General features: G+C 45.5%; 1 protein-coding gene across 1 annotated transcript; it reads left to right on the top strand.

The window, feature by feature from the left end:
- Window positions 1–555: 555 nt before the first annotated feature.
- Window positions 556–24,534, top strand: LOC121569686 (collagen alpha-1(I) chain-like). Its single transcript, XM_041880832.1, has 47 exons — window positions 556–769; window positions 3,201–3,392; window positions 3,928–3,950; window positions 4,198–4,233; window positions 5,420–5,512; window positions 6,196–6,267; window positions 6,836–6,880; window positions 7,386–7,439; window positions 7,940–7,993; window positions 8,162–8,215; window positions 8,425–8,478; window positions 8,744–8,797; window positions 8,919–8,963; window positions 9,116–9,169; window positions 10,196–10,240; window positions 10,377–10,430; window positions 11,104–11,202; window positions 11,328–11,372; window positions 11,553–11,651; window positions 11,810–11,863; window positions 12,065–12,172; window positions 12,993–13,046; window positions 13,264–13,362; window positions 13,555–13,608; window positions 13,735–13,833; window positions 14,182–14,289; window positions 14,566–14,619; window positions 14,735–14,788; window positions 14,989–15,033; window positions 15,275–15,481; window positions 15,710–15,871; window positions 16,207–16,260; window positions 16,575–16,682; window positions 18,548–18,601; window positions 18,733–18,786; window positions 19,164–19,325; window positions 19,494–19,601; window positions 19,885–20,046; window positions 20,261–20,368; window positions 20,785–20,838; window positions 20,956–21,063; window positions 21,281–21,334; window positions 21,473–21,580; window positions 21,686–21,968; window positions 22,219–22,409; window positions 22,532–22,774; window positions 23,205–24,534. Exons 1-47 carry the CDS (start codon window positions 688–690, stop codon window positions 23,349–23,351), a joined length of 4,350 nt encoding a protein of 1,449 aa, XP_041736766.1. The 5' UTR covers window positions 556–687; the 3' UTR covers window positions 23,352–24,534.
- The last annotated feature ends 2,617 nt before the right edge of the window (window positions 24,535–27,151 follow it).

A 27,151-nucleotide genomic window follows, 5' to 3' on the forward strand; every position in this document is an offset into this window, starting at 1 on the left:
GACACAGAGATGTATAAGCCTGCTACGCAACAGCCAATCCATCCCCACAGAACAATAAATGGCAACGAAACCGCAGCTCCTGAGGGAACAGTGCATGCCGAATTTAGTGCCCAAGTTGATGTGGCACCTTTTACTCATAAAAGTAAGACTGTGCAACAACTGCAAAGCATTCAATATTGACAATAAAATAACATCTGCCTGGAAACACACAAGCGAGATAAGCAACTTAATTGAAGTCCCTTTCCTGTGCACAACTCGTTTCTATTTAATTGCACCCCTGAAGAATCTACAGACAGTGAGCTAGCTATCCAGGCCCTCCTCGCCAATCGACTTTTGGAGATGTCATGTCCTGTCGTCTGTCTAAGCCATGATAGGGGATGGTTTTTACTAAACCTCCACCTTTTCTAGAGGTGAAAAAATTGCCTATGACACCCCCTTTGCAATGATGGAAGGAGGGATTTTTTTTTCATGAACATGAGCATGCTGGAGCTTTCTGGTGTGGCCAGCACCTCCCCAAAAGTTTGGAATATAAAAGGCAGGGCAAAAAGTTTCTGTAGGCAGTAGGGAGTTTTCTGCGGGGTCTGGATTGGAAATACAGAGGACCGGACCCTACTTGTATGATTGGAGTCTAACGGAAAAAATTACTTCCCCCTCGCCTCAAAGAGTCTACATGTCTAATATTTAGACATGTTCAGCTTTGTGGATATTCGGTTAGCGCTGTTGCTCAGCGCAACAGTGCTTTTGGCAAGAGGACAAGGCGAGGACGATCGTAAGTGTCACTTTTTAGTCTATCCTTGCCTCTGGTATCTATTGTCTTGACGAAATTGATATAGAAAGACAGTGGGTTGAAGGAGAAAAGTGGTTTTCATAGGAAAAATGTTTGGTGACGACTGAGCCATTCAGATACATATGCATATTAGGATACATTTCTATTCTTTATCTGTGGTAAATGTTTATTGATTGTTGACTGGTTACCTGTTTTTTGTGGGATTCATTTTTTTTTTTTCCACCTTTATTTAACCAGGTAAACCAGTTGAGAACAAGTTCTCATTTACAACTGCGACCTGGCCAAGATAAGGATAGCCTACCCCTTGCAGCTTGAGCATAGTGTATGGGCATCATTGCTTGTGGGCCTTCTCACGCTTGCTTGCGCGTGCCTTTGGAACGAGTTGGTACAGGTTCCAAGGCTTTCCCTTCCACTCGTTATTTGATGCCCTGGGGGTACATTTTAACAGCTGGAAATATTAGAATGCATGTAAGGGATAGAGGGGAAGGCTACAAGGCATGCCAACTCTCTGCCCATTGGATTGAGTGGAATTGAATAGGCCTATATGGCTCAACAGTCTGTAAATAAAGGATAAAGGTATTCAGTTAGTTATTGAACAATAAAGCCTGAGGCTAAATGTCAGCCAAGTGGAAAAGGAACAGGGTCATCTTGAACCTACAGTTTTTCTAAATGGCATATAGCCTAGCATATAGTCATTCATCACAGGTAGGCTACATCTTTTCAAATAAAAACTTTTGTAGAAAGAATACAGTGACCTAAATGTTGAAGGAGAGGACAAAGCATCATCATGCGCAAATTCCCTAGAATAGTTTCAAGCTCAGTTATTTGGCCTAGGTAGCTACTTACAAAAAGTGTATTCTAATAGAGATAAAGGATAAGAACCTAAATGCATTACTTATAGACAAAGATATGCCGTTTTAAGTTATTTGATGTATGATGTCAAATTGTCTAGACTGGTTGAGTATAGGGTTTCTAGTTGCATCTGGGGCAGACACGTGCAAATTCGCTCTACGGCCCTGTAGCGCCACCATGTGGTTTTGACATGCAACTCCACCAACATTTAAATGCTTTCGATGAGCCCCCTACCCTCCCCTTTCATTTTTTTATGATAATTGATAACACATTCAGACATCGGAAACTTTCCACTGAGGGAAACGCTGGTGCTTGCCAAGCCGACAGTTTACAATTATTTCAGCAGCGTTTGGAGGACAGCATAGACGACGTGGACCCTTTCCACTGACTCAGTCAGGGAATTGTGGGACATTTTTAGACTGTTTCGCCCTCTACAGTATCCCCGAGCCGACTAGGTGAAACATCTGTCGATGTGCCCTTGAGCAAGGCACTTAACCATAATTGCTCCTGTAAGTCGCTCTGGATAAGAGCGTCTGCTAAATGACTAAAATGTAAAATGTACAGTCAAATCGTTGTAACTCATGTAGACCAACATTGTTGGTTTGGACACAGGTAGTCCGGCTCTCGGCTAAACAAAGACCACAAATTAGCCATCAATACAATAAAATATAGGCTATTTAGAACTAGTTCTAGCTCTAGCTGGGCCTACTTTGGAAATGCAATGTCTGGTTGGATATCCATTAGTCTGGTTGTATATCCAACAATAAATAAACAAACTCAAGACGAATTTTCTGAGGTAGTCAAGCCTGATGAGTATACTACAAAGCAGAATCAATGAGTTAGCCAGCTAACTTTAATAAAATAATCAGAAATACCTATTGATTTTCTGGTTCATTAAGAAAATGTAACTTAAATATGGGTTTTTGGTTCTTGAGTCAATTAGACCATGCCCATTTCAAGTTTATCTTTACAAAAAATGTGTTATTTCAGAATATTTAGGCAAGTTATCTGGGTAACTCATTGATCCTATTTTGTAGTATACCCCTCAGGGCTTACTATTTTACATTTCAAAGATATTTGTCAACATAAATGTAGGAAATAGGCCTTACTTTAGTAATTTTCCAGGCCTTCTGTCCTGTTGTTCATTCCAATCGAGGCTTTATGCATTACAAATACATTTGTCATTTAGCATAGTGTTTCTTAACTCCAGTCCTTGTGTACCTCCAACTGTTGTGTACCTCCAACTGTTGTGTACCTCCAACAGCACACATTTCTGTTGTTGCCCCGGACAAACTCACCTGATTCAACTCGTTGAGTGCTTAATGATTTGTTGACAAGTTGAATCAGTTGAGCTTGTCTGGGGCTACAACAAAAATGTGTACTGTGGGCATACTCGAGGACTGGAGTTGGGAAACGCTGATTTATCCAGAGCGACTTGGTGAGTGCATACATTTTCGTATGCATCACCTGGTCAATGCGTCATCACATGGGCATCCGTGCCTTTCTAGGTCAACATTGAAGGCAAGCGTTCTAAACTATTTCCTATCTGCATCTTTCTCAGGCACCGCCGGCAGCTGTACGTTGGACGGTCAATTCTACAACGACAGAGATGTCTGGAAACCCGAGCCATGCCAGATCTGCGTGTGCGATAGCGGCACCGTCATGTGCGACGAAGTTATCTGCGAGGACACATCCGACTGCCCCAATCCAGTGATCCCCCACGACGAATGCTGCCCCATCTGCCCCGACGACGGTACGACGATTTCCTCCCGATGCAACGCTCATGCGCTCACGGAGTTTACTTTACAGGCGCAGGCGCTCCCAGAATCAGTTTTGAAAAGTTTTTCGAGGCCTCAGAGGGACTGTTCGGCTTTTACTTTTAAGGGGTTGGACAGCATTTTATGGATGGCCAACGAGGAATAAACTTGGATTTACCTTTATTCCAATCACACCAGTCATTTTTTCCCCATTTTCCTCCGAAATGGGATGGGATACTATTCAATGCTTCAGGCACATATTATGCGCATGTCCAGTCTGGTAGCACTGCCACCTCCTAACTACCTTTGGCCTTCCTTTCAACTTTGACCTAGTCTCAAATTTGGGCATTTGTGTACATTTTCCTTAGGCCTAGTTCAGACATTGTAGGCCCCTATTAGTTCTAAATCTAATAGCATAGGCCTAATGTACAATTTAAATGCACACTACAAATATTTCATTTGTTTAATGTTCAGACTATTTCAGATAGTTCACATTTTAATCTAATTGTTGTTTTTCTGTTGCTACCATAGGCTTCCAGGAGCCAAAGGTTGAGGTAAATATGATATTATGATCCTTATTGTTATTAACTATTAGATAAGGTTAATATAATTATATTTTGTATTATTGTTAACATTTAAAGTGTACTTTACATGTATTTTTGATTGTTGATTCATTATAAACACATAATTGAAACAAATGTATTTTATCTTACACTGCACATCTAGTAAGGCCATAGGACAATACGAACCACATCCTCATTTACAACCATGACCTAATGCTACTATTTCCCCCTCCAATAGGGACCCCAGGGTGATCGTGGAGCCAAGGGAGAGCCAGTACGTTTCACTTCCTTATTCCTGTCATGCTTTGTATTCACTTTCTGGGGGCCAAAACCTAACAAACATGAGATACATGCAAAACTTCAAGTCACAGTTTTTCACTAATCCTCCATTGACAGAGGTGTGTGGACGTTAAAGGTTTGCACCTATATTCCAAGTTAGGATTTGGCCCTTATGTTCTGGTGTCTTTTTGTACTTGTGTGCCTCTTGTCTCAGTTTTAAAGGACATGCCTAGCATCTTGCACATATCACTCATAATAACTGTTGTATTAGCTCATAATACTCATAGCAGAGTTTTGGCCTATAAGATATTAGCTATTAGTAGATTCTGCTTTTATGTTAGTAATGTCTGACATGAGGTTAGATTATTATCAAAGGCAATGGATAGACATACACCCAGAGTCTTTGGAGTTTACTAGTGGATGTAAATGGCTAAATAGTCGACCACTATCTTCATTATTTAAATCTCAATTCATATTTTTCAATTGGTATAGATGTTATACTTCAGCCAAAGCCCAACCTGTCTAGATACCCATTTGCTGACTAGTATTTTGAGATATGTGTGGATTTGTATTGGGCCAGCATATGCAGATATATTGTGCATTTATTGGAATAGAAATTCAATTTCTTAACTTGAAGAATTCTACTCCATTTCAAATTAATTAGAAGAATAATGTGGTTCTCACAATCACAATATCTGGGACAGTGACTGGTTGGCCCTAACCAAATACTTGAAGTGGGTATAGTGTAGTGTTACAATCTTTATGACTTAAGTCACTTGGGATTGTCTTATAACTGAGACTATCCGTGGCATTTTATTTCCGATCAGATGGATGGATGGATGGATGGACAGACTGACAGACTGGTAGATACGTATACAGTTGGATGAACAGATAGATAGATGGATGTATGGAAGGACAGATGGATAGATGGCCTAATGTACAAGTAATCTGAAGTTATTACAGATATGACCCATCAATATGCTCCTAATATACTAGGGGCCTATATGCCTTGAGTTCTCCCCAAACCCTAGGCCTATGTTAGCTTTTCCCTTGTCACTCTTCACTGTCGCCTTATCCCCCATAGATAATAATGAAGCCCTTTCCTATATTCAGTGACTACTACTATGTCTCTGTGATAGTTCATCACTAACCAGCTTCTCTCTCTCTTGTCTCTCCTGCAGGGAGCTCCTGGTTTCCCCGGCAACGATGGTATTCCCGGCCAGCCCGGCCTTCCTGGACCACCAGGACCCCCTGGACCCCCTGGCCTCGGCGGAGTAAGTATCTCAGGCCAAGATGGACGTTTAGCCTACTTAGCACTGACCCGGAGTCAGCTTTGACCCAGGTCGAAAGGTTAAAAGGTTATGCGTTAGACAGAGGAAACTGATCCTAGATCAGAGATTAGGGGCAGCTTCTGTTTTAAAGAAATGGGAGAAAGTGGCTAACTCTGACAGCTGGGTGGAGAACACAGCAACACCCTCTTATGATGTCACAAATCACTGATCTCCATATAGTCTGGACAGGCTCCAAATAGAGTGTTAGCGCAGTAAATACAACAGGAACTATTGTGCTAGTCTATTCAGAATGGAAATCTCCAAATCAAAATGATACACCTCCAAAAAGAGTAGAGGCAAGAGCACTGGAGGTGTAATGCTAAGCTATCCTGGTTAGAGTGCAGTGCAGTCTGTATTTCAGCACCAGGTCAGGTGGACAGCGCCCAGCCAGGAGTGGACAGGGAGATAATGCCTAACACAGCTAGGGAACGCCAGAGAGGTAGTCATCCTGTAGATATGTCATGGATATGAACAGATCTGTCATTGATATGGACAGGCCTAGTGCCTTGCATTCTCTAGCCGTGTTAGGCCCATCCATATCCTGTATGTCGAGATCACAGCACTGTTCTCATGATTCCCAATACTGACTGACTGTAACACATCTCTCCCTTGTGTCTCCCCTACAGAACTTCTCCCCTCAGATGTCTGGTGGTTTTGATGAGAAGAGCGGTGGTGGCATGTCCATGCCCGGCCCCATGGTATGGACATACAACTACACAGAGCCTGTTGGCCCAGTAGTATCACTCACTTGTGGAATCTGTTTTATGTATAGACACTACCAGAAACTATGGCCATGAGAGACTTTTGCTCAGCAGAAGTCCTACAAATTGACCTCATTGGTACTCCATAGGTCACAGCAAGTACTATCCCATAAAACAAATATGATATTTTCATGTCTTATGTACTTCCATATCCACATTAAGTAACAATATGAGTAAAATGACTAACACCACACATTCTATGTTTGCGATATCTGCATAACCTTTGACTCTTCCTACTTTATCACTTCAATAATAGCATCAAACCCCCTGTTACCACTGTGTAGATGCCTTGAAAAATTACTGATACCAGTATTCTAATATCACTCTTCATGATGTGACGGTCGGGCATTAGAATGTATACATTGGAAGGACTTTAACCCTCGCCCACCCAACCTTTGGTTGATCCTTTGGTCAGTTGGCTCCTTCTCAAATATATATTCTAATGGGAAGACTGATGTGATTGGTCGATAACTGACTGATTCTTTCTTTTCCTTTTGATTGACAGGGCCCCATGGGTCCCCGTGGTCCCCCTGGACCTCCTGGCTCAAGTGTAAGTATCCCTTCCCTTTGTGTTCTAGCTGTTTAAGTGACATTTGTCTTGTAGGGGAAGAGACCTGGGGTCCAAGGTCAAAATGAGGTCAGTTTATGATCCTAGGTGAATTGCATGATGGGAGTTGAAGTCGCTCTCGAGTTGTTTCATTGTAGGTGTGTTTTTTTAAGCATATATGGCTATATGTAAACTTAGTTTAATTTGATCGGTTCCTGACCATTTCTATTTAGTGTCTGTTTAGTTCTTGTCATTTTATTTCAGTTTTAGTTAGCTCATAGTGTCTGTCATTGGCTTTACTTTTAGTTGACTATTTTTATTGCTTTTTTGTTCCTTTTTTTAATATTCAGTTTCAGTCTTCGATAACTATAATGACCATGGGAATGTTTGACCCACAGGACTCATTGTCCCATAAGCTCATAGCCCATTGTCAACAGAACTAAACAATGTTGTTTTTTGGATGGATGAACATCATAGTCTGACATTGTCTCTTTGTCTCCCCCTATAGGGACCTCAGGGTTTCACTGGCCCCCCTGGTGAGCCTGGTGAGGCTGGTGCTTCTGTGAGTATCTCGTTCCGGAATCTTCCAGAAAATGATACACCATCATCTCAATATCACCTCAGTATCTGAATCCCTCATAAACACACAATTTGAGCTAAATTCTACGCCATATTCTGCAGGGCAATACAATGCCAAAAGCAGAAAAATAGCTCAGCATACAATAGCTTCACTTAAAAAACATCTTCCAAACAACCTCCAGACTACTAAACCACCCATTACCTGCTGCATAGGTCTTGCCCTAGCCTGATGCTTGGAATGGAGCCAACTAAGTCACAGGGTCACCCCCCCCACATACACACAACACAGACACACACACCCATCACCATCTTCCAATAGTATTTTGACTTACCTACCTATTCATTATGATTTCTAGATTAATGACAAATTATCCTAGATTATTTCCATCACTATCTATCTCTCTCACACGCACAAACACACACACACACACACACACACACACACACACACACCCTTCTCACCTAGTGGGTTATCTCTTACAGGGTCCCATGGGCCCCCGTGGTCCTGCTGGTCCCCCTGGCAAGAACGGAGATGATGTAAGTCACCAAGATATCCATCATTAAAATCGACCATTTACCATCTATGTCCCAGGACAATTTCTGGGTAAGATATTCATAAAGGGGAAGGATTTGGATTATAATTTATTCCTCACCTTGTCTCCTCCTCTCCACCCCTCTCTCCTTCCTTCCTACCCTCCCATCCAGGGTGAGTCTGGCAAGCCTGGTCGCGCCGGTGAGCGTGGAGCATCCGGCCCACAGGTAAGTCGCAATGTCATTCTAATGTCACCTTATGTCACCCCATACTCCATCCATACACTCACTCTAGAACAATAGTGTCAAGAGCAATAGCACCTAATAGTCAGACACCATGAGACATCTCAAATACTTCAAGGGATGTTAAGACATCAACTGCACTGATAACATGTCTCACTCTCTTTTTCTCTCTCTCTTTCTTTCTCTCTCTCCAGGGAGCTCGTGGATTCCCCGGAACCCCCGGCCTTCCCGGCATCAAGGGACACCGAGTGAGTCACCGCACCCCCAAACTGTCCTGGTAGAAGTTGCTCTCCAGAACAGATCCAGGATCAGCTAAATGTCCCCATGCCTAACCTTAACCATGAAGGGGATGCTCGCGAAACTGATCTTGGACCAGTGTCTGGTGGCAACATCAGCCTATACTTCCCAAATAGCAGCAATACAATCCGCCCTGTTTTCCTCTCCTCTAACCTTGTCCTCACCCTCTCCCTCTCTCTCTCTCTCCTCTCTATCCCTCTCTACTTCCTTCTCTAGGGATTCAGCGGTCTTGATGGAGCTAAGGGAGAGTCTGGCCCTGCTGGACCCAAGGTGAGACCCCCTCTCCTCCATCTCTCCTACTGATGTTGAAATCACACACATCCCCCCTTTCCCCTCTCTCGTCCCCCATTCACTGACCTGTCTGTCTGTGTGTCTGTTTGTCCTTCCTCAGGGAGAGGGTGGTGCATCTGGTGAGAACGGAGCCCCTGGAGCCATGGTGAGTCCCACCTTCCATTTTGTCAGCAGACCTACACAAGAATATGAGTGTAGAGAGAAGATCACAGTCATTTTTAGCATTCTGCAATACAGTAGCAATGTGAATGGCAGCCATGATTACTTACCGTGCCAATATCTCTCCCTCTCTTTTAGGGACCCCGTGGTCTGCCTGGTGAGAGAGGCCGTGCTGGTCCCAACGGAGCTGCTGTAAGTCAACCCCAAAACCACTCCCTGTAACCAGTGGTGGAAAAAGTATCCAATTGTCATCCTTGAGTAAAAGTCAAGATACCTGGGCCTCCCGAGTGGCGCAGCGGTCTAAGGCTAGCTGCATCACTACAGATCCTGGTTCGATCCCAGGCTTTGTCACAACCGGCCGCGACCGGGAGACCCATGAGGCGGCGCACAATGGGCCCATCGTCGTTCGGGTTAGGGGAGGGTTTGGCCGGCCGGGATGTCCTTGTCCCATTGCACTCTAGTGACTCCTGTGGCGGGCCGGGCGCATGCACGCTGACACGGTCGCCAGGTGTACGGTGTTTCTTCCGACACATTGGTGCGGCTGGCTTCCGGGTTAAGCAAGCATTGTATAATGAAGCAGTGCGGCTTGGCGGGGTCGTGTTTCGGAGGACACACGGCTCTCGACCTTCGCCTCTCCCGAGTCCGTACACGAGTTGCAGCGATGTGACAAGACTGTAACTACCAATTGGAGAAAAAGGGGTAAAAATACACCGTAATAGTATTCCTTTCAAATATTTTTACTTAAGTACTTTACACCACTGCCTGTGACCATAAACAAGAGGTGCAATAGCACCATTACAACATAGTCCTGTTGACAGAGACCCTATTCTTGTAGCTCAAGGGACATCACATTTCCCAAGCGTTTTGTATATTTCAGATGTTTACTGATCAGTCCAGGACTAGCTTGTTGGAAACCTAACCATTCTTACTCTCAATCTACAAAATGCCTCACAATCTGATTTACCTGAATATTGTTGAACATGAGCCTTGTATACTGGCCTCAGTAGGAAGCCATATTTTAGCTGTTCTAACAATTCAGTGTGTCAGTTATTTAGTTTTACAGTGTCATGTTGGATTCTGACATTGAAGGGTCAGCCATTTTGTTTGTTTACAATTTATGTTTACAGTTCAGCCATATTGGAATTGGACCCTGAAGGGTGGTAGCTAGTTGATTCTGACCTTGTTGTGCCTCTCTCTCTGCATCTTTCTCTCCTGCAGGGTGCTCGTGGTAACGATGGTGCTGCGGGTGCTGCTGGTCCTCCTGTAAGTACTAACGCCAGCTGTCTATTCACACAGTACACAACCATCAACAGAAACATATTGGTACACAAGCACACTTATTCAGTATTCATCATTTAGACTGTAACTCAAACCTCTCTCTTGTTTTCTTGTATTCTAGGGCCCCACTGGCCCCGCTGGTGCCCCTGGTTTCCCCGGTGGCCCCGGAGCCAAGGTAAGATGTCGACTTGCACCTATCCGTGTTCACACACCTGTATACCTTCTACTTTCTTAAATTCTATCCTCCACCCTCTACCCTCACCCTCTAGCTCTTTCCCAGGGGGCAGTATTTGGAGAGGTAGATGAGATAAAAACATACAGTACATCCATTCTAGCACAAAAGAAAACAACAAAACAACAATGGTAATAGTAGTGTACACACTGCTGTGTTTCCAAGATAGTGGTATCCATTTGCACCATGCATGAAACCGTGTGTAGTTGGCTGCCAGTTGAAAGTCTATCCAGCTTCACTATTGTGATTGTGCCATGCCATGTGACCTTGTGGGGTCAGAGGTCACATTGATTTATTTGGGGTCATGATGTGGATATTAATTTTTTGAATGGCAGCATAGTACAGTATTAGTACAGTACTACCATATGGAAGTACTAGGGAGTAGGGTAGTACAGTACTAGTACAGTAGTACTTAACTTGGTAGCAATAGTACTACTAGAGTAGTACTTGTGTAGGGTAGTACTTAGGGAATGGACGGATGGGGTAGTGTAGTGCTAGTACAGTACAACTAAAGGGTAGTACTTGTGTAGGGTAGTACTTAGGGTAGGACTAGTACAATACTAGTTCCATGTTCTTTCTGTTCTTGCCCTGACCATGTCTATCTTCACCCCAACAGGGAGAGGTTGGTGCCCAGGGAGCTCGTGGCGGCGAGGGACCCCAGGGAGCCCGTGGAGAGGCTGGTAACCCCGGACCCGCTGGCGCTGCTGGCCCTGCTGTGAGTCTCACCCTCAGAAACCTCTAGTGAAATACACCTCTGGACTGTGTTGGTGACTTGAAGTTAAATTTGCTATCCTTGTGAGAGACTTTCCCCTCTAACCCCTTGGTTTGTATCTCTTGTAGGGAAACAATGGTGCTGATGGAAACCCCGGTACCAAGGGAGCCCCTGTAAGTTTACACCTCACCCCACTCCTCAGTGAACTAGCGATTTTAGTTGTCATTGGTTTGTCTTGGTATTTGTTAGAGTTCAACTTTGGAAATAACCAATATTGTTGTTACTGACTTGTCTCTCAGTGATAATGAATCCAGGAAGTATAATGATTGTTGTCACTCTGCTGCCTCCTCTAGGGTTCTGCTGGTATTGCTGGCGCTCCTGGTTTCCCCGGACCCCGTGGACCCCCCGGACCCCAGGGTGCTGGTGGAGCTCCCGGACCCAAGGGTAACACTGTAAGTCCAGCTCCCTCTGACTTCCATCACTAAATATAGTAAAGAAATACAATTATCTATGTTATCTTGAAACTTATGTTGTTGCAATAACTTGGTCAGAATGCACAGACCATTGAGTGTGGGATCTGAAAATGATGTTTGTTATTTCTTCACCCTAGGGTGAGGTTGGTGCTACTGGAGCCAAGGGAGAGGCTGGTGCTAAGGGAGAGTCTGTAAGTACACCTTTTGACTTAGTCTTTGGACAAATACGATCCACCAAGTCATCCATACCACATACACTGTATCATATACTCACATACTCAGTCAGCAGTCCATATGTGTCTGAACTCTACCACTGTACTGATCCACATCTCAGCACAATGCCTTGCCACCCTCCATTTCTCTGACCTTCATCTTGTTTCTCCATTACCCAGGGCCCCGCTGGAGTCCAGGGACCCCCCGGCCCTGCTGGTGAGGAGGGCAAGAGAGGAGCCCGTGGTGAGCCCGGTGCTGCTGGTGCCCGTGGAGCCCCCGGCGAGCGCGTAAGTACCCCAGATAGTCACACACTGTCCACTCTTCATCATAATGTTCTCCTGTCCTTTACATGTCCCATTCCCTTACTCTTAGGACAGCCAGTTTCACTGTCCTCCTTCCTCTTACTCTTAGGAGAGAGAGAGGAGGAATGTATGCTATAATAAAGGAACTAGCCCTGTGTTATAATCTGTTGACCAATATCTCAGTTTCACTGTCCTCCTATCCCATATGTCCTCCTGTCTCCTACTTTTAGAATACCCTCCCCCCTGCCTCACTAAACTGTGTTGTAGTCCTCCAAATCCACGATACTCTGCTCCACTGTCCTACTATTCCAAATAACCAGCCTTGCATTACTGCCCCATACCCATCAAAATGATGGTGTTTGAACCATCCAATATAATGCTTTAAATCAACTATAGGAACTGGGTCAGTAGGAGAGTGCTATACGAGAACTTGGACATTTCTCTTTTTATACATTGTTTACTTCCTCACAGTACAGCTAGTATTGGCACACACCCACACAACGATGATATCTATGTCACTATTCCAACACATAAATAATCACATTATGACTTGTGAATGCTAAGCTCATTGGAACCAATAGCTAGCTAATAACCTCTCTGGTTCCCAGTCAGCTAAATGTAACTGTAGCCCTCTCCCTGATGTTTCACCTCATTTGGCCACCAGAGAGCTGTGAGCGCTGAGCAGTAATGTAATGTTACTGAATGGTTGTGTTATGGTACTGAGGTAGCAGTAATGTTGTGGTACTGACTGAGTGACAGACAGTGTTGTGGTATTGACCTGTGTTGTGTTTGTCGCCCCCTACAGGGTGCCCCTGGTAGCCGTGGTTTCCCTGGTGCTGATGGAGCTGCTGGCCCCAAGGTGACTACACACACACACACACCTGAAACACACACATACCTGGAACACACACACAGACACACATACACACCTGCAACACCCACCCACTTGTTCAAATGTATATACTACAGTGCACCTCCAAACGTTGCTACATGCTATGGTTACTAGCTAAGTGCAGCAAACTCATCTCTCCACCCCTCTCTCTCTCCATCGCTCTCTCTCTCTCCCTCCATCATAGGGTGGCCCTGGTGAGCGTGGTGGCGCCGGAGTTGCTGGACCTAAGGGTAACACTGGTGAGCCTGGTCGCAACGGTGAGCCTGGTATGCCTGGATCCAAGGTGAGTTAGACAGGTGGCCGGTCTCAGATCACTGGATAATTATTCAACAACTAATAGATACTATAAGAATGAAACCCATATATTCATGTTAATATGGCATATCAAGATGTGTATGCTGCCTATGTTATGTGCTTATGTTACGGTTGTTATGTGCCTGACCTTTGCCCTCTCACCTTTGCCCCCCATCTCTAGGGTATGACTGGTAGCCCTGGCAGCCCTGGTCCCGATGGCAAGACTGGCCCCTCTGTAAGTTTCTTCAGCTACAGATTCACCTGACCCTCACAACACCAATTCAACAAAGTAGTCCTATGACTACTTCACCCAATATCACTGTGGTCACTGACTCTCTCTCTCTACCCTCTCCTGTGACAGGGTGCCGGTGGTCAAGATGGTCGCCCTGGACCCCCCGGCCCCGTTGGAGCCAGAGGCCAGCCCGGAGTCATGGGATTCCCCGGACCTAAGGGAGGCGCTGTGAGTAACCCTTCTGTCTCTCGCTGCTCTTATTGGGGCACAATAATTGATGGGCTGATTCGAGAAATTAATTATGAAATTGAGAGTTAGCACAATGTATCAGTGGAGTCTGCTGAGGGGAGGACGGCTCATAATAATGGCTGGAATGGAGTCAATGGAATGGTATCAAACATATGGTTGATGTGGTTGATACCATTCCGTTGACTCCATTCCAGCCATTACTATGAGACTCAGCAGCCTTCACTGCAATGTATGACATAGTTGTCCATAGCCTAAAACCTATGTTTCAGTATACAGTATTGCTCTTTGATGGGAAATGAGCTAATGGGTATTTGTCTTCTCCTGTAGGGTGAGGGTGGCAAGCCTGGTGAGAGAGGAGTCATGGGACCCGTTGGCGCTGTTGGCGCTCCCGGCAAAGATGGTGATGTTGGTGCTCCTGGTGCCCCCGGTGTTGCCGTAAGTACACTTCCAGCATCCCACAATGCTTCACTCCCATTCTCCCCAAAGCTTTAAGGACAACATTCTTCAGCATTACCTGCACTGCGTCACACTTGCACACAAGCAAACACACTATCACTAATCCAAGCCAGCATGGAATCTCCTAGGACTGCAAAACCAAACCAAATGTTTCCACTCAGTTTGTTTTTGCTTACATTATATGGGGGTAACCCCCATCCACCCACCATTATGCCGGTCACACTGATTTTCTCCTCCATCTTCTCCTCCTCATAGGGACCTTCTGGAGAGCGAGGTGAGCAGGGAGCCGCTGGCCCCCCTGGATTCCAGGTACATCCCTGAGCTATGGGAAATAATCAGTATCTGACCAATCGCAGACCTCCTCCTACTTCAGGTCCTCTGGCCATTGGCTCACCTGTCTCTTTCTTGTCTCTTTGTATAACAGGGACTTCCAGGACCCCAAGGTGCTATTGGCGAGACTGGCAAGCCCGGAGAGCAGGTAAGAACACTACAGGAGTACAGCACCTTTGGTGTTGTCACTCACTGCCTCATTTCTTGTCCTTGGTCCTCATCACTACATGACACTTGACTTCCTGTCAAGATTTGTGACTTGACACAGCTGAACATTGAGCATTACAAATGCAGATCTCAAATCTCTAATCGTAATCTCTAATATCTTCTCCTCTCTCTCCTGTCTAGGGTCTGCCCGGTGAAGGTGGTGCTCCTGGTCTTGCTGGAGCCAGAGTGAGTATCCCAGAACAATAATGACATCACTTCCTGGGTGATAGACTGCTACAGCTACACTGTTGCCAAACAAGACAACGGCTAACAGCTAAAGCAGCAACAGACTAGCACCCAGCCGACCCAGGCTAAAGACATTAGCATTGACATCGATAACATCCTTCATCTTATATACATGTGATGTGATGCTCTGGAACCAAAGCTGATGCCCTCTCCCCTCTCCTCTCTCCGCTCCGTACCCCAGGGTGACAGAGGTTTCCCCGGTGAGCGTGGTGCCTCCGGCCCATCTGGACCCGCTGGTGCCCGTGGCTCTCCTGGCTCTGCTGGTAACGATGGTGCTAAGGGAGAGGCTGGTGCCGCAGGTGCCCCCGGTGGCCAGGGACCCCCTGGCCTACAGGGAATGCCAGGAGAGCGTGGTGCTGGTGGTCTGCCAGGCCTGAAGGGAGACAGAGTGAGTACCGGTGCCACCCTTCACTTATCATCCTCCATTCCTAAATTCATGTTCATCAGTGGGCCTTGACTTCATACTTCTGTGGCATTCAGTGGCATACCCTCCATCCATCCAAACGTCCACTTGCATTACAGTGGACTTGACTGTGTCCATAAAAGCACTCATCCGTCTCTGTATCTGTATAACCCACAACTTACAATACTAATTCAGCTATTCTTGTGTTGACAGGGTGACCAAGGAGTCAAGGGTGCTGATGGTTCCAGTGGTAAGGATGGCATCCGTGGTATGACTGGCCCCATCGGACCCAACGGCCCTGCTGGCGCTCCTGGTGACAAGGGAGAGACTGGCGCTCCTGGAGCTGTTGGACCTACTGGTGCCCGTGGTGCCCCTGTGAGTACCTCAGTCCCACCCTGTTACCACCTCTCCACAGACATGACACAAAGACCTAAAAACATAGTTCCCCATGCATCCATACCACAGGCATCTCTCTATGGGAGTTAGTCTTGAAGCTTCAAATAGAGACCACATTGCCACAATGCATGAAGCAAAGCTCAAATGGTTCCGGAACCTACTGAGCACCAAAGAGAGCAATAAAGAATGAAACTTAAGTAGAAATGAATGCATATAGAAGAAAGAACTGACCCACACTCATATGATGCTAGTCCCTGACCTGTAACACAGTCCTGACCTGACTAACCCTAACCTTCTCCTCTCTCCTCTCCCAGGGTGAGCGTGGTGAGTCTGGTGCCCCCGGACCCGCTGGATTCGCTGGGCCTCCTGTAAGTACACACACCTCTTTACCTGTCCTCATTTCACACAGAAATCACTTCTCAATTTACACAGAAATCACTTCTCAATTCACACAGAAATCACTTCTCAATTCACACAGAAATCACTTCTCAATTCAAACAGACATCAGTTGTCAATCAAGATGATGACTTGTAACATCTTGGGCACTATGACGATTCTAAATTGATTTCATTGACATTAAATGAGACAGGCTTATCTTACCATAGCATCCAGTCTAGATGAACCTACACACCAATCTACTCTACATTCACTCAATCACTTCTTCTTCTCTCTTCTCCTTCAGGGTGCTGATGGTCAGCCTGGTGCTAAGGGAGAGGCTGGAGATAACGGTGCCAAGGGTGACGGTGGTGGCCAAGGACCTGCTGGACCTACTGGAGCCCCTGGACCTCAGGTATAACACGTGGGACTGACCACTGGGTACCCACCCTGACCCATCTTAAATGATCATCTGTAGTTTAATTGGTAGAACATGGCAGTTGCAATGCCAGGATAGTGGGTTCGATTCCCGGGACCACCCGTATGTAAAATGTATGAATGCATGACTGTAAGTCGCTTTGGATAATAGCGTCTGCTAAATGGCATATATCATATTATTATATTGTCATATACAGTGAGGGAAAAAAGTATTTGATCCCCTGCTGATTTTGTACGTTTGCCCACTGACAAATAAATGATCAGTCTATAATTTTAATGGTAGGTATATTTGAACAGTGAGATACAGAATAACAACCAAAAATCCTGAAAAAACGCAAACATTTTAATGAGGGAAATAAGTATTTGACCCCCTCTCAATCAGAAAGATTTATAGCTCCCAGGTGTCTTTTTATACAGGTAACAAACTGAGATTAGGAGCACACTCTTAAAGGGAGTGCTCCTAATCTCAGCTTGTTACCTGTATAAAAGACACCTGTCCACGGACGCAATCAATCAATCAGATTCCAAACTCTCCACCATGGCCAAGACCAAAGAGCTCTCCAAGGATGTCAGGGACAAGATTGTAGACCTACACAAGGCTGGAATGGGCTACAAGACAATCGCCAAGCAGCTTTGTGAGAAGGTGACAACAGTAGGTGCGATTATTCGCAAATGGAAGAAACACAAAATAACTGTCAATATCCCTCGGCCTGGGCCCCATGCAAGATCTCACCTCGTGGAGTTGCAATGATCATGAGAACGGTGTGGAATCAGCCCAGAACTACACGGGAGGATCTTGTCAATGATCTCAAGGCAGCTGGGACCATAGTCACCAAGAAAACAATTGGTGACACATTACGCTGTGAAGGACTGAAATCCTGCAGCGCCCGCAAGGTCCCCCTGCTCAAGAAAGCACATATACATGCCCGTCTGAAGTTTGCCAATGAACATTCAGAGGAGAACTGGGTGAAAGTGTTGTGGTCAGATGAGACCAAAATGGAGCTCTTTGGCATCAACTCAACTCGCCGTGTTTGGAGGAGGAGGAATGCTGCCTATGACCCCAAGAACACCATCCCCACCGTCAAACATGGAGGTGGAAACATTATGCTTTGGGGGGGGGTTTCTGCTAAGGAGACAGGACAACTTCACCGCATCAAAGGGACGATGGACGGGGCCATGTACCGTCAAATCTTGGGTGAGAACCTCCTTCCCTCAGCCAGGGGATTGAAAATGGGTCGTGGATGGGTATTCCAGCATGAGAATGACCCAAAACACACGGCCAAGGCAACAATGGAGTGGCTCAAGAAGAAGCACATTAAGGTCCTGGAGTGGCCTAGCCAGTCTCCAGACCTTAATCCCATAGAAAATCTGTGGAGGGAGCTGAAGGTTCGAGTTGCCAAACGTCAGCCTTGAAACCTTAATGACTTGGAGAAGATCTGCAAAGAGGAGTGGGACAGAATCCCTCCTGAGATGTGTGCAAACCTGGTGGCCAACTACAAGAAACGTCTGACCTCTGTGATTGCCAACAAGGGTTTTGCCACCAAGTACTAAGTCATGTTTTGCAGAGGGGTCAAATACTTATTTCCCTCATTAAAATGCAAATCAATTTATAACATTTTTGACATGCGTTTTTCTGGATTTACTTTTTTCCCTCACTGTAGTTCTTTATTGATATGCATTAAAGTTATTACACAAATGAATGACACCATCATAGCCCTACAATGGTACTATCAGCGACTTCAGCTGGAGTGTTGTTATATTGGTCTCCCCTGTAAGACCGCAGTATTACAAATGTTTGTATTGCTCTTGTTTACTGACTGAAGCACTGATGTGTCCACACAGGGTCCTGCTGGAAACACCGGACCTAAGGGCGCCCGTGGTGCTGCTGGTCCCCCTGTAAGTAGCTTTGTGTCTTATCCTCCATCATCTCTAATCTGTCTGACCGTAAACGATAGCATTTGTAAAGTAGTATCATGCTTCCCAATCTGATACACTAGGTTGACCAGTGCCTCTCTTTCTCTCTTTAGGGTGCCACTGGTTTCCCCGGTGCTGCTGGCAGAGTTGGACCTCCCGGCCCATCTGTAAGTACTTCTTTCTCTACCACCATTCCATTCACACTGAACCATGCTCGTCATCCATCAGTATAGCAGTCAATACCCTGGCTCTGGCCATAGGTTCCACTTTAACCATAGGCGGACACTAAGCAAGCAAACAGCTCAATAATAGCTTAAAACAGCAATCCCACAACACAACAGCACAACTATCGATACAACATATTATTGTGCAACCAACCCAAGACATAACTGCATTGCCTGATGCCCATACAAGCATCTAGCTAGGCATTAGCTTAACATTTAGATGATCACAATACTGTCATCGATAACAGCCATTGATACAGGTGTATTCGGTCAACTTCAGCCTCATCTCATACTCAACCATCCTCTCCTCTTTCTTTCAGGGCAACAACGGACCCCCCGGACCCCCAGGCCCCGGTGGAAAGGAAGGACAGAAGGGTAACCGTGGTGAGACTGGCCCCGCCGGTCGCCCTGGTGAGCTTGGTGCTGCTGGACCCCCTGGTCCCCAGGGAGAGAAGGGACAGCCTGGTGGAGATGGTCCCAATGTAAGTACCCCTTTTTTGGCTGTCACTGTCACCCTAACAAAGTAACACTCTGACCCCTACGCTGACAAGTCAGATCAATACTAATACTCCTTTTGGAGTGCACCTGTAATACACGCTGATGGAGTTTAGATCTGACCTATTCTCTCTTTCTCTCCTTCTCTCCTACAGGGACCCTCTGGAACTCCCGGACCTCAGGGTATTGCTGGACAGCGTGGTATTGTTGGTCTGCCCGGACAGAGAGGCGAGCGCGGTTTCCCCGGCCTCGCCGGACAACTGGTCAGTACTGCAGAGTGCTAGTTCTAGAACTTCATGTTAAATGCGTTAGGCTTTTGCAGAGGAGACACAGTTCACGGTGGATATCCCTAGTTTTCAGTAAGGCAGTGATTAGATAGTCTACAGGCCTGTCACAACGATGCTAAAGGCCCTCTGTGCTAGCTCTGCCAAGATGGCAGCCAACTGCAACGCTCTTGCAGTAGCTTATTCATACAGTTCATACACCATTGCTCTACTTCTAGTGTTATGGTTGAGGTCTAACCCTGATCTTTGTTTCCTGCTTTAGGGAGAGCCTGGCAAGCAGGGACCTGCTGGCCCCTCTGGTGAGCGTGGACCCCCTGGACCCATGGGACCCCCTGGACTGGCTGGAGCACCTGGCGAGCCTGGTCGTGAGGGAACTCCTGGTAACGAGGGATCTGCTGGTCGCGATGGTGCTGCTGGACCCAAGGTGAGAGCTATACTCATACACTGTCCTCAAGACAGATTCACCCCCTCACTTTGGGAACCAGCCTGTTGGTATACTGTAGACAAACTACACTGGGCACCATTACACGACTACTTGCATGGCTGAAAGAGCATCCAATAGTGTAATGTATTGGGATCATGTCCAGGAGTTTGATCTTCTCTTGACCCGTCTCTGTTCCTCTCTGTCCTGCCTGTAGGGAGAACGTGGTGAGTCTGGTGTTGCTGGTGCTCCCGGTGCCCCCGGACCCCCAGGCGCCCCTGGACCCGTCGGCCCCGCTGGAAAGTCTGGTGACCGTGGAGAGTCTGTAAGTGTCCAGATCCTCCGCCATTGCTCCCTTAGACTGACGAGGAATACATAACTGGGGGCAATTCAGACATGATAATGTTTAGAGACCGTACTGTATGTTGACAACTGTTGTAGCCTCAAAATGGCCGCCCATCGCACAGTAACTAGTTAAGGCTATAGAAGGGGTTGAGGTCTTTGTTTGTAGTCCTGTTAGAATATAGCATATACTGGAGCTCCTAATAGTTGAGCTACATAGCCTTTATGACATGCCTTCGAGTTGGGATTATCAATTGAATTGATTGTCATATCAATTCAGCCAGGTAGCTTAGTGGTTAAGAGCGTTGTGCCAGTAAGCGAAAGGTCGCTGGTTCTAATCCCCGAGCCGACTAAAAATATATATATATATCTCTTTCTTTCCCTTTCTCTCTTCTTCAGGGTCCTGCTGGCCCCGCTGGTATTGCTGGCCCTGCTGGTCCCCGTGGCCCATCTGTACGTATATACTCCATCACAGATTCATAAAACCATCACTATGAATACAATATCTGCTCTTCCACTCTGAGTCTGAGGAAAGGGTATACTGAACACGCCTGTCGCTTTCCTACCCAGGGACCCGCTGGAGCTCGTGGAGACAAGGGAGAGGCTGGCGAGGCTGGAGAGAGAGGCATGAAGGGACACAGAGGATTCACAGGCATGCAGGGACCCCCTGGCCCCTCTGTGAGTACCCCAACTGATTACAAATTAACAATAATAACACAAGTGACCAGCATAAACAAGGGAAATGGGTTGCTACCCTTTATCCACATGCAGTACACCATAAATAGCTAGATTCGTACATGCCTGCAAAGGCACAAGGAAGATATATTTCAACCTTCTCCCTGTAATATTGGTGTTTGATATAACAGGCACCTTAATCTGTTGTTTCTGCCCATAGGGACCATCTGGAGAGTCAGGACCTGCTGGAGCCTCTGGCCCCGCTGGACCTAGAGTGAGTATGACCCACATTATGACAACTGTTACACAACTATCAGCACAGCAACATTATGACTGTGGAGCACTTCTCTGATGACAATATGATGTGGATAGTCTACACTTTCGTATTAAGCTATGGCTCTCCCTACACTAGGGACCTTCTGGATCTGCTGGTGCCGCCGGTAAGGATGGTATGAGCGGTCTGCCCGGCCCCATCGGACCTCCCGGACCCCGTGGTCGCTCTGGAGAGATGGGACCCTCTGTAAGTCACTTCAACCACTTCAAAATCTGTATATTTTGCTCCTTGTACTCCTCTTATTCTTCTTCACATCCTATCTTGGTTGACCTTTGCTTCCTCCACATATAGGGACCCCCTGGCCCTCCCGGCCCCCCTGGCCCCCCCGGACCTCCCGGTGGTGGATTCGACATGGGCTTCATTGCTCAGCCCGCTCAGGAGAAGGCCCCCGATCCCTACCGTCACTTCCGCGCCGACGACGCCAACGTGATGCGCGACCGCGACCTGGAGGTAGACACCACCCTCAAGAGCCTGAGCCAGCAGATTGAGAACATCCGCTCTCCCGAGGGCACCAAGAAGAACCCCGCCCGCACCTGCAGAGACCTGAAGATGTGCCACCCCGACTGGAAGAGCGGTGAGTCTAAGAGTCATAGCCCCATTCTAGACTACGGTTGCTTGCTCATCATTAGTCAAGAAAAATTGCTTGGCTTTGAGGAAAGTATGGAGCTGTATTGGTTCTGAAAAGCTTTAGCATAGTGTGTAAAGACATCTTCAGTATACACAAGCTATTTTAGTTTCTTGTGAGTCTTGCTGTCTGTGTAGTCTCAAAACAGCAACAATCACATTGGATGCTCTTAACGCGATCCACTCTCTTCTCCATGCAGGCGAGTACTGGATCGACCCTGACCAGGGCTGCACCCAGGATGCCATCAAGGTTTACTGCAACATGGAGACCGGCGAGACCTGCGTCTACCCCACCGAGTCCAATATCCCCAAGAAGAGCTGGTACACCAGCAAGAACATCAAGGAGAAGAAGCACATCTGGTTCGGCGAGGCAATGACCGATGGCTTCCAGGTGAGAACCTCGGAGCGTCAAACTGTTGGGAAAAGAGGACCATAATCGCACCATTCTCTTAGATGTCCTTGATGCTAACTCCAAACCATGCTAACTCCATTTCTTTCTCCTCTCCCCTACAGTTTGAGTATGGCAGTGAGGGCTCCAACGCTCAGGATGTTAACATCCAGCTGACCTTCCTGCGCCTTATGGCCACAGAGGCCAGCCAGAACATCACATACCACTGCAAGAACAGCATCGCCTACATGGACCAGCAGTCCGGCAACCTCAAGAAGTCTCTGCTGCTCCAGGGCTCCAACGAGATCGAGATCAGAGCCGAGGGCAACAGCCGCTTCACATACAGCGTCACCGAGGATGGCTGCACGGTGAGTCCTCCTTCCTCCTGTTACCTACTCTCTGCTGTATCTTAGTCTGTGTCCGCTCAGGAACTGTTCTAGAAAGAATCCTTCCTCTCAGGAATGGTTCGAGAGAATTCGCTCCTCTTGAAGAGGTAGTTGGTGTTAGACTGTGGGTATGAGCAGCAGTAGTCTTGTCAAGGTGGAATTGGAAAGGGCTTTTGGGATTGTGGTGTTGGTATAGGACAAGGGTCACTAGTTGGAAGCAGATGAGGGTTTCATTTGAGGGGCTTTATGATAGTATCTGTGATGTTATTCCTCATAACTTGGTATAAAGTGCTTTTTCCAGGAGCCATCTTTTGAAAGGGTAAAGGGGGAAGGAAGAGAATGATTTCAATTGATTAGGAAATGGAAACTATGGATTTTGATTGGGCCTTTTTCATCTTCTCTCTCACCACAGTCGCACACTGGTGCATGGGGCAAGACAGTCATCGACTACAAGACAACGAAAACATCCCGTCTGCCTATTATTGACATCGCTCCTATGGACGTTGGTGCACCCAATCAGGAATTTGGCATTGAAGTTGGCCCAGTCTGCTTCTTGTAAAAAAGAAATCTGGACTTGAAATTGTTTGTGTGTGTATATGTTTTTTTCTAGCAATCCCCCCTCTCAACCCTTTTCTATGCATTTAAAAAAAAACTAGAGTTTCATTTGGCCGTTCAAATGGTCCACTTGCTTAAAACTGCACTTCTGAAGACCGTGGTTGTGTGTCATCAAGCTTTTTTGGGACCACTATTACAACCACCATCAACACCGAGGATACTTTAGAAGACTCAATGGTTTCACTGGCAAAAAGAAAATAATATATACTTGTAAAGTGTAAAATCCCCCCTGGAGTTTGACAGAAAAAACATCCCAGATACAGGTGACTTTTTTTACCACTGAGGAAGGACAATGAAAAAGAAAATCAAATGCTTTGTCCCACTTTCAGGTGATGTCAAATAAATCTTAAAAATGACAGTGAAGTGTCTTGTTGTTGTACCCACCTAGAGAAGCAGTTGTTCCTTCTGAAGTCACACGAAAGCAGCATTAGAGGCATGGGTTCAACTTCTTTTTTAATCTTATGGCTACCTCAAAAAGGAAATCCACGTTACCCAGTGTTAGTGAACCCCAGGATAGATTTTACACGGCAGAAGTATAGTTGAAAGTAACAGCTGCAAAAGGTGCTATTCTTCATGAGGTCCTGTCAGTGGAGGGTGATTTGAAATTGTGCTATTGTGTTGTCATTCTTGCTTGCAGGACCTTAGGTGCTAAATTAGCAGATTATCTTGATGTCAGTCATAACAGATGTGTTTCAAGTGTTGGCTAAGACCTCTGCAACAGATGCTTAGCAAGAGGTATACTGTAGTTAGGATGCACACGGTCCTGTCTAGTGTAGAATAAGCAGGTGGATTTGTTGTCTGTTTTTTACATCTTTTGACACTTTTTGGTTGTTGTTTGTTTCGTTTTGAAATCCCCCCTTTTGTTGTCCAATTGCTTCTAGCAGTACCCCTCTCTCTCCCCCCATTGTTTTTTTTTGTTTTGTTTTGTTTTCTTATTTTATGCAAAGGGTTTTGGAAAAGATTGAACACAGAAAAAATGGAAATATCATCAAATTATGAGAGAAGCAGACACACCGTTGGGGGATTAAAACAAGAGGATCTGTACCTATTTTGTATATGTATAAAAATTTGAGATGTTTTTAATTATTTTGGATGCTGAAATAAAGCATGTTAAGTGGTCTACCTTATGTTTGTCAGACATGATCTTGACTATTCCCTGACTGACCAATGGACTTGAATGAGGCACAGCTTGCACCTGTTACAGTTGTTTTGACTGAAAGGAAGATTAAAGAACATCTCCGAAATGTTTGCCTGAAAATTATATGCTTCTCAGAATCAGGTAACATTTAAATTGGAGCCATGTCCAAGTCAACAATTAGTAGGCTAAAGTAAAAACACATGGTGGCCATTGTTAGTGTTAAAGACCGTTCAATAGTACAAACACAGCACAGAAGCTGGATACTTCAATACTCTACCTTTACAACATAGGCTAAATGGTTTAAGCCTTTTTCTGATTTAAAACCGCTCAGGGCAAAATCCAGTTTGAAGATGCATATCCAAGACATTTGACTTTAGTTCCCACGCTGTTCATCTCCTTTCGACAGGGTTGATTGAAATAGATATTCCATTCAATTCTGTCAAGTATATCCCCCAGTGATAACTATCCACATTGGCGCGCCCTTGGAGACAGCAGCGGTGCGCGACACCTCGATATGCAACAAAATCTATCGTGCCCACAGTTTACGTATTGATGTTTACGCATCCATCGGCAAAAGAAAAAACCACAACACAATTGAAATCCAATTTGTTTCAAGCATAGTTAATCCGAAATAGAAAAATAAATACAAAAGGATAACCATCCGTAAGACATTCTCTCTGATAGGTATTCAGTTGTGGAGACCCAGCACCGTAGTTTAACCATCTCTGCCTTTCAGTGGCACGCTATTCAGGTGGGCTCTACTCTACCAGTTAGCCCAGAGTTGGCTTCACAAAGGGCCCGATTGTCCACCTTGTTGTGTCAGCAGGCAGCAGCATAGTAGGCGGCTACCCCCAAATTCCGGAGAGGGCAATGGGGGTTTGAATTAGTCTGTAAATTCCTACTTTTGGCCTCACATTTCTCGGATATGCAACCTCAATATTAAGCACAAATAATGACTTTTTGGCTAAATAATCTAGGCTACAAAATTATTTTAGTTCAGGTAGACTAGTCTGTTGTTTTGGTTTTCCTGCTTGTGTGCAGTTTTGAAGATGGGGTGGTGGACTGGGGTAGGAGTAAATTGGGATTTTGAAAGAGAGGGGATGAAGAATCATGAAGGAATATTGTGAAATTTGATAATTCATTCCATAAATGAATGCACTTGTAATTTCGCTCTGAAAGCATATTCATAACAATGTTATAATCATTGTTAAATGAAAAACAAGTAAGCTATTTTTCTCTTATATTGATGATATTCTCTATAGTCTATACTCTGTCGCAATGTGGACTTTGTTTAATGTCAAGAAAAGTGTGACAACATGCAGGTACCAAGCACGTGCACGCCATAGCAACACCGACACACATGTTTGTTTTACTATCCTTGTGGGGACAAAACAATTAATTCCCATTCAAAATCCAATTTTTCTTAACCCCAAACTGTAACCCCAAACCCCTAAACCTAACCCTAACCCTAACTCTAACACCTAACCCTAAACCTAACCCCTAACCCTAATTGTAACAGTAAACCTAACCCCTAAGCCTAAAATAGCCTTTTCCATGGGGGGACTGGCGAAATGTCCTCACTTGTCCCAATTTTCCTTGTTTTAAAATTATTGTCAGGATTTCTGGTCCCCACAAGGATAATAAAACCAAACACACACACACACACACACACACACAAACAGATAGTTAAAGCCACAATTTGTATGTAAAATTCCAGTCATTTGAACTAATGAGTTTATTACTGTCTTGCTTTATTGCAAAACATGCTTGTTTTAGAAAGTTGTGTTGCTCTCATTACATGTCATTCACCAGGCCCAGATATATTGGCTATAAATATTAAGTAGACCAACTATTAGCATTGCATTCATTTGCATTTGCTCTGTTGTTTCCATTTTTGTTAGTGACCCACTGTTTGATTCATGGTAAGCATATTGTTTTTGTGCTGTCAGGAGAGTGCAGGTATTTTTTATGTCAATAGAGTAAATACTGCCACCTTGTGGAACCAGTGGTTAAGGTCATAAAGGCTAGGCCTAGTAGCGCTCTATTAACAGTAGACGTATCCCCTGATGCAATTGAAAACAAAGATAATGAGATAGAATCGAGACCTTTAGTCTTGCCTCTGTATTTAGATGTTATTATTATTAGATATTAGAATATATTAGATTGTATCGCACCATTATAGGTCCTTATAGCTCTTTTGACCTGAGCAAAGTATTGCCAGTAACTGTTTGGTCAGTTGCTTTTCTGATGGCCCATGTCCACTGGGGACGATGTAGGATGATGAAACAACAGAGGCCATTCATTTTGAATGGCAGAAAAGCGATGAGAAGCAAAGTGGATGAGGGACCGTTGGGCGATGCGAATATGGCGTGGGAGCGTGAACAGGGCGGGACTTGAGTTGGGAAAGCTGTACTTCATGCAAAAGACTCTGCAATATCATGGCGCAATTGACCAATCAAAGCTCACTATAACTTCCAGCCTCTACTGGATAGGCTGTTGATACGTAGCACTACCGGGCATGCTGTCGGCTTGCTAGCAACCACATGAGGAGCCTAGGCAAAGCATCGCTGCTTGTGGATCACAGCCATGAGAATAAACAGTATTTT

The sequence above is a fragment of the Coregonus clupeaformis genome, unplaced genomic scaffold (genome assembly GCF_020615455.1).
Source record: "Coregonus clupeaformis isolate EN_2021a unplaced genomic scaffold, ASM2061545v1 scaf0027, whole genome shotgun sequence".
NCBI lineage: Eukaryota > Metazoa > Chordata > Actinopteri > Salmoniformes > Salmonidae > Coregonus > Coregonus clupeaformis.

Coding starts and splice junctions, on each gene's coding strand:
- LOC121569686 (XM_041880832.1), top strand. CDS start 688: ATGTTCAGCTTTGTGGATATTCGGTTAGCGCTGTTGCTCAGCGCAACA. Junction 11,652..11,809: donor CCGGACCCAAGGGTAACACT/GTAAGTCCAGCT, acceptor TCTTCACCCTAG/GGTGAGGTTGGTGCTACTGG. Junction 19,602..19,884: donor CCGGCCTCGCCGGACAACTG/GTCAGTACTGCA, acceptor TTCCTGCTTTAG/GGAGAGCCTGGCAAGCAGGG.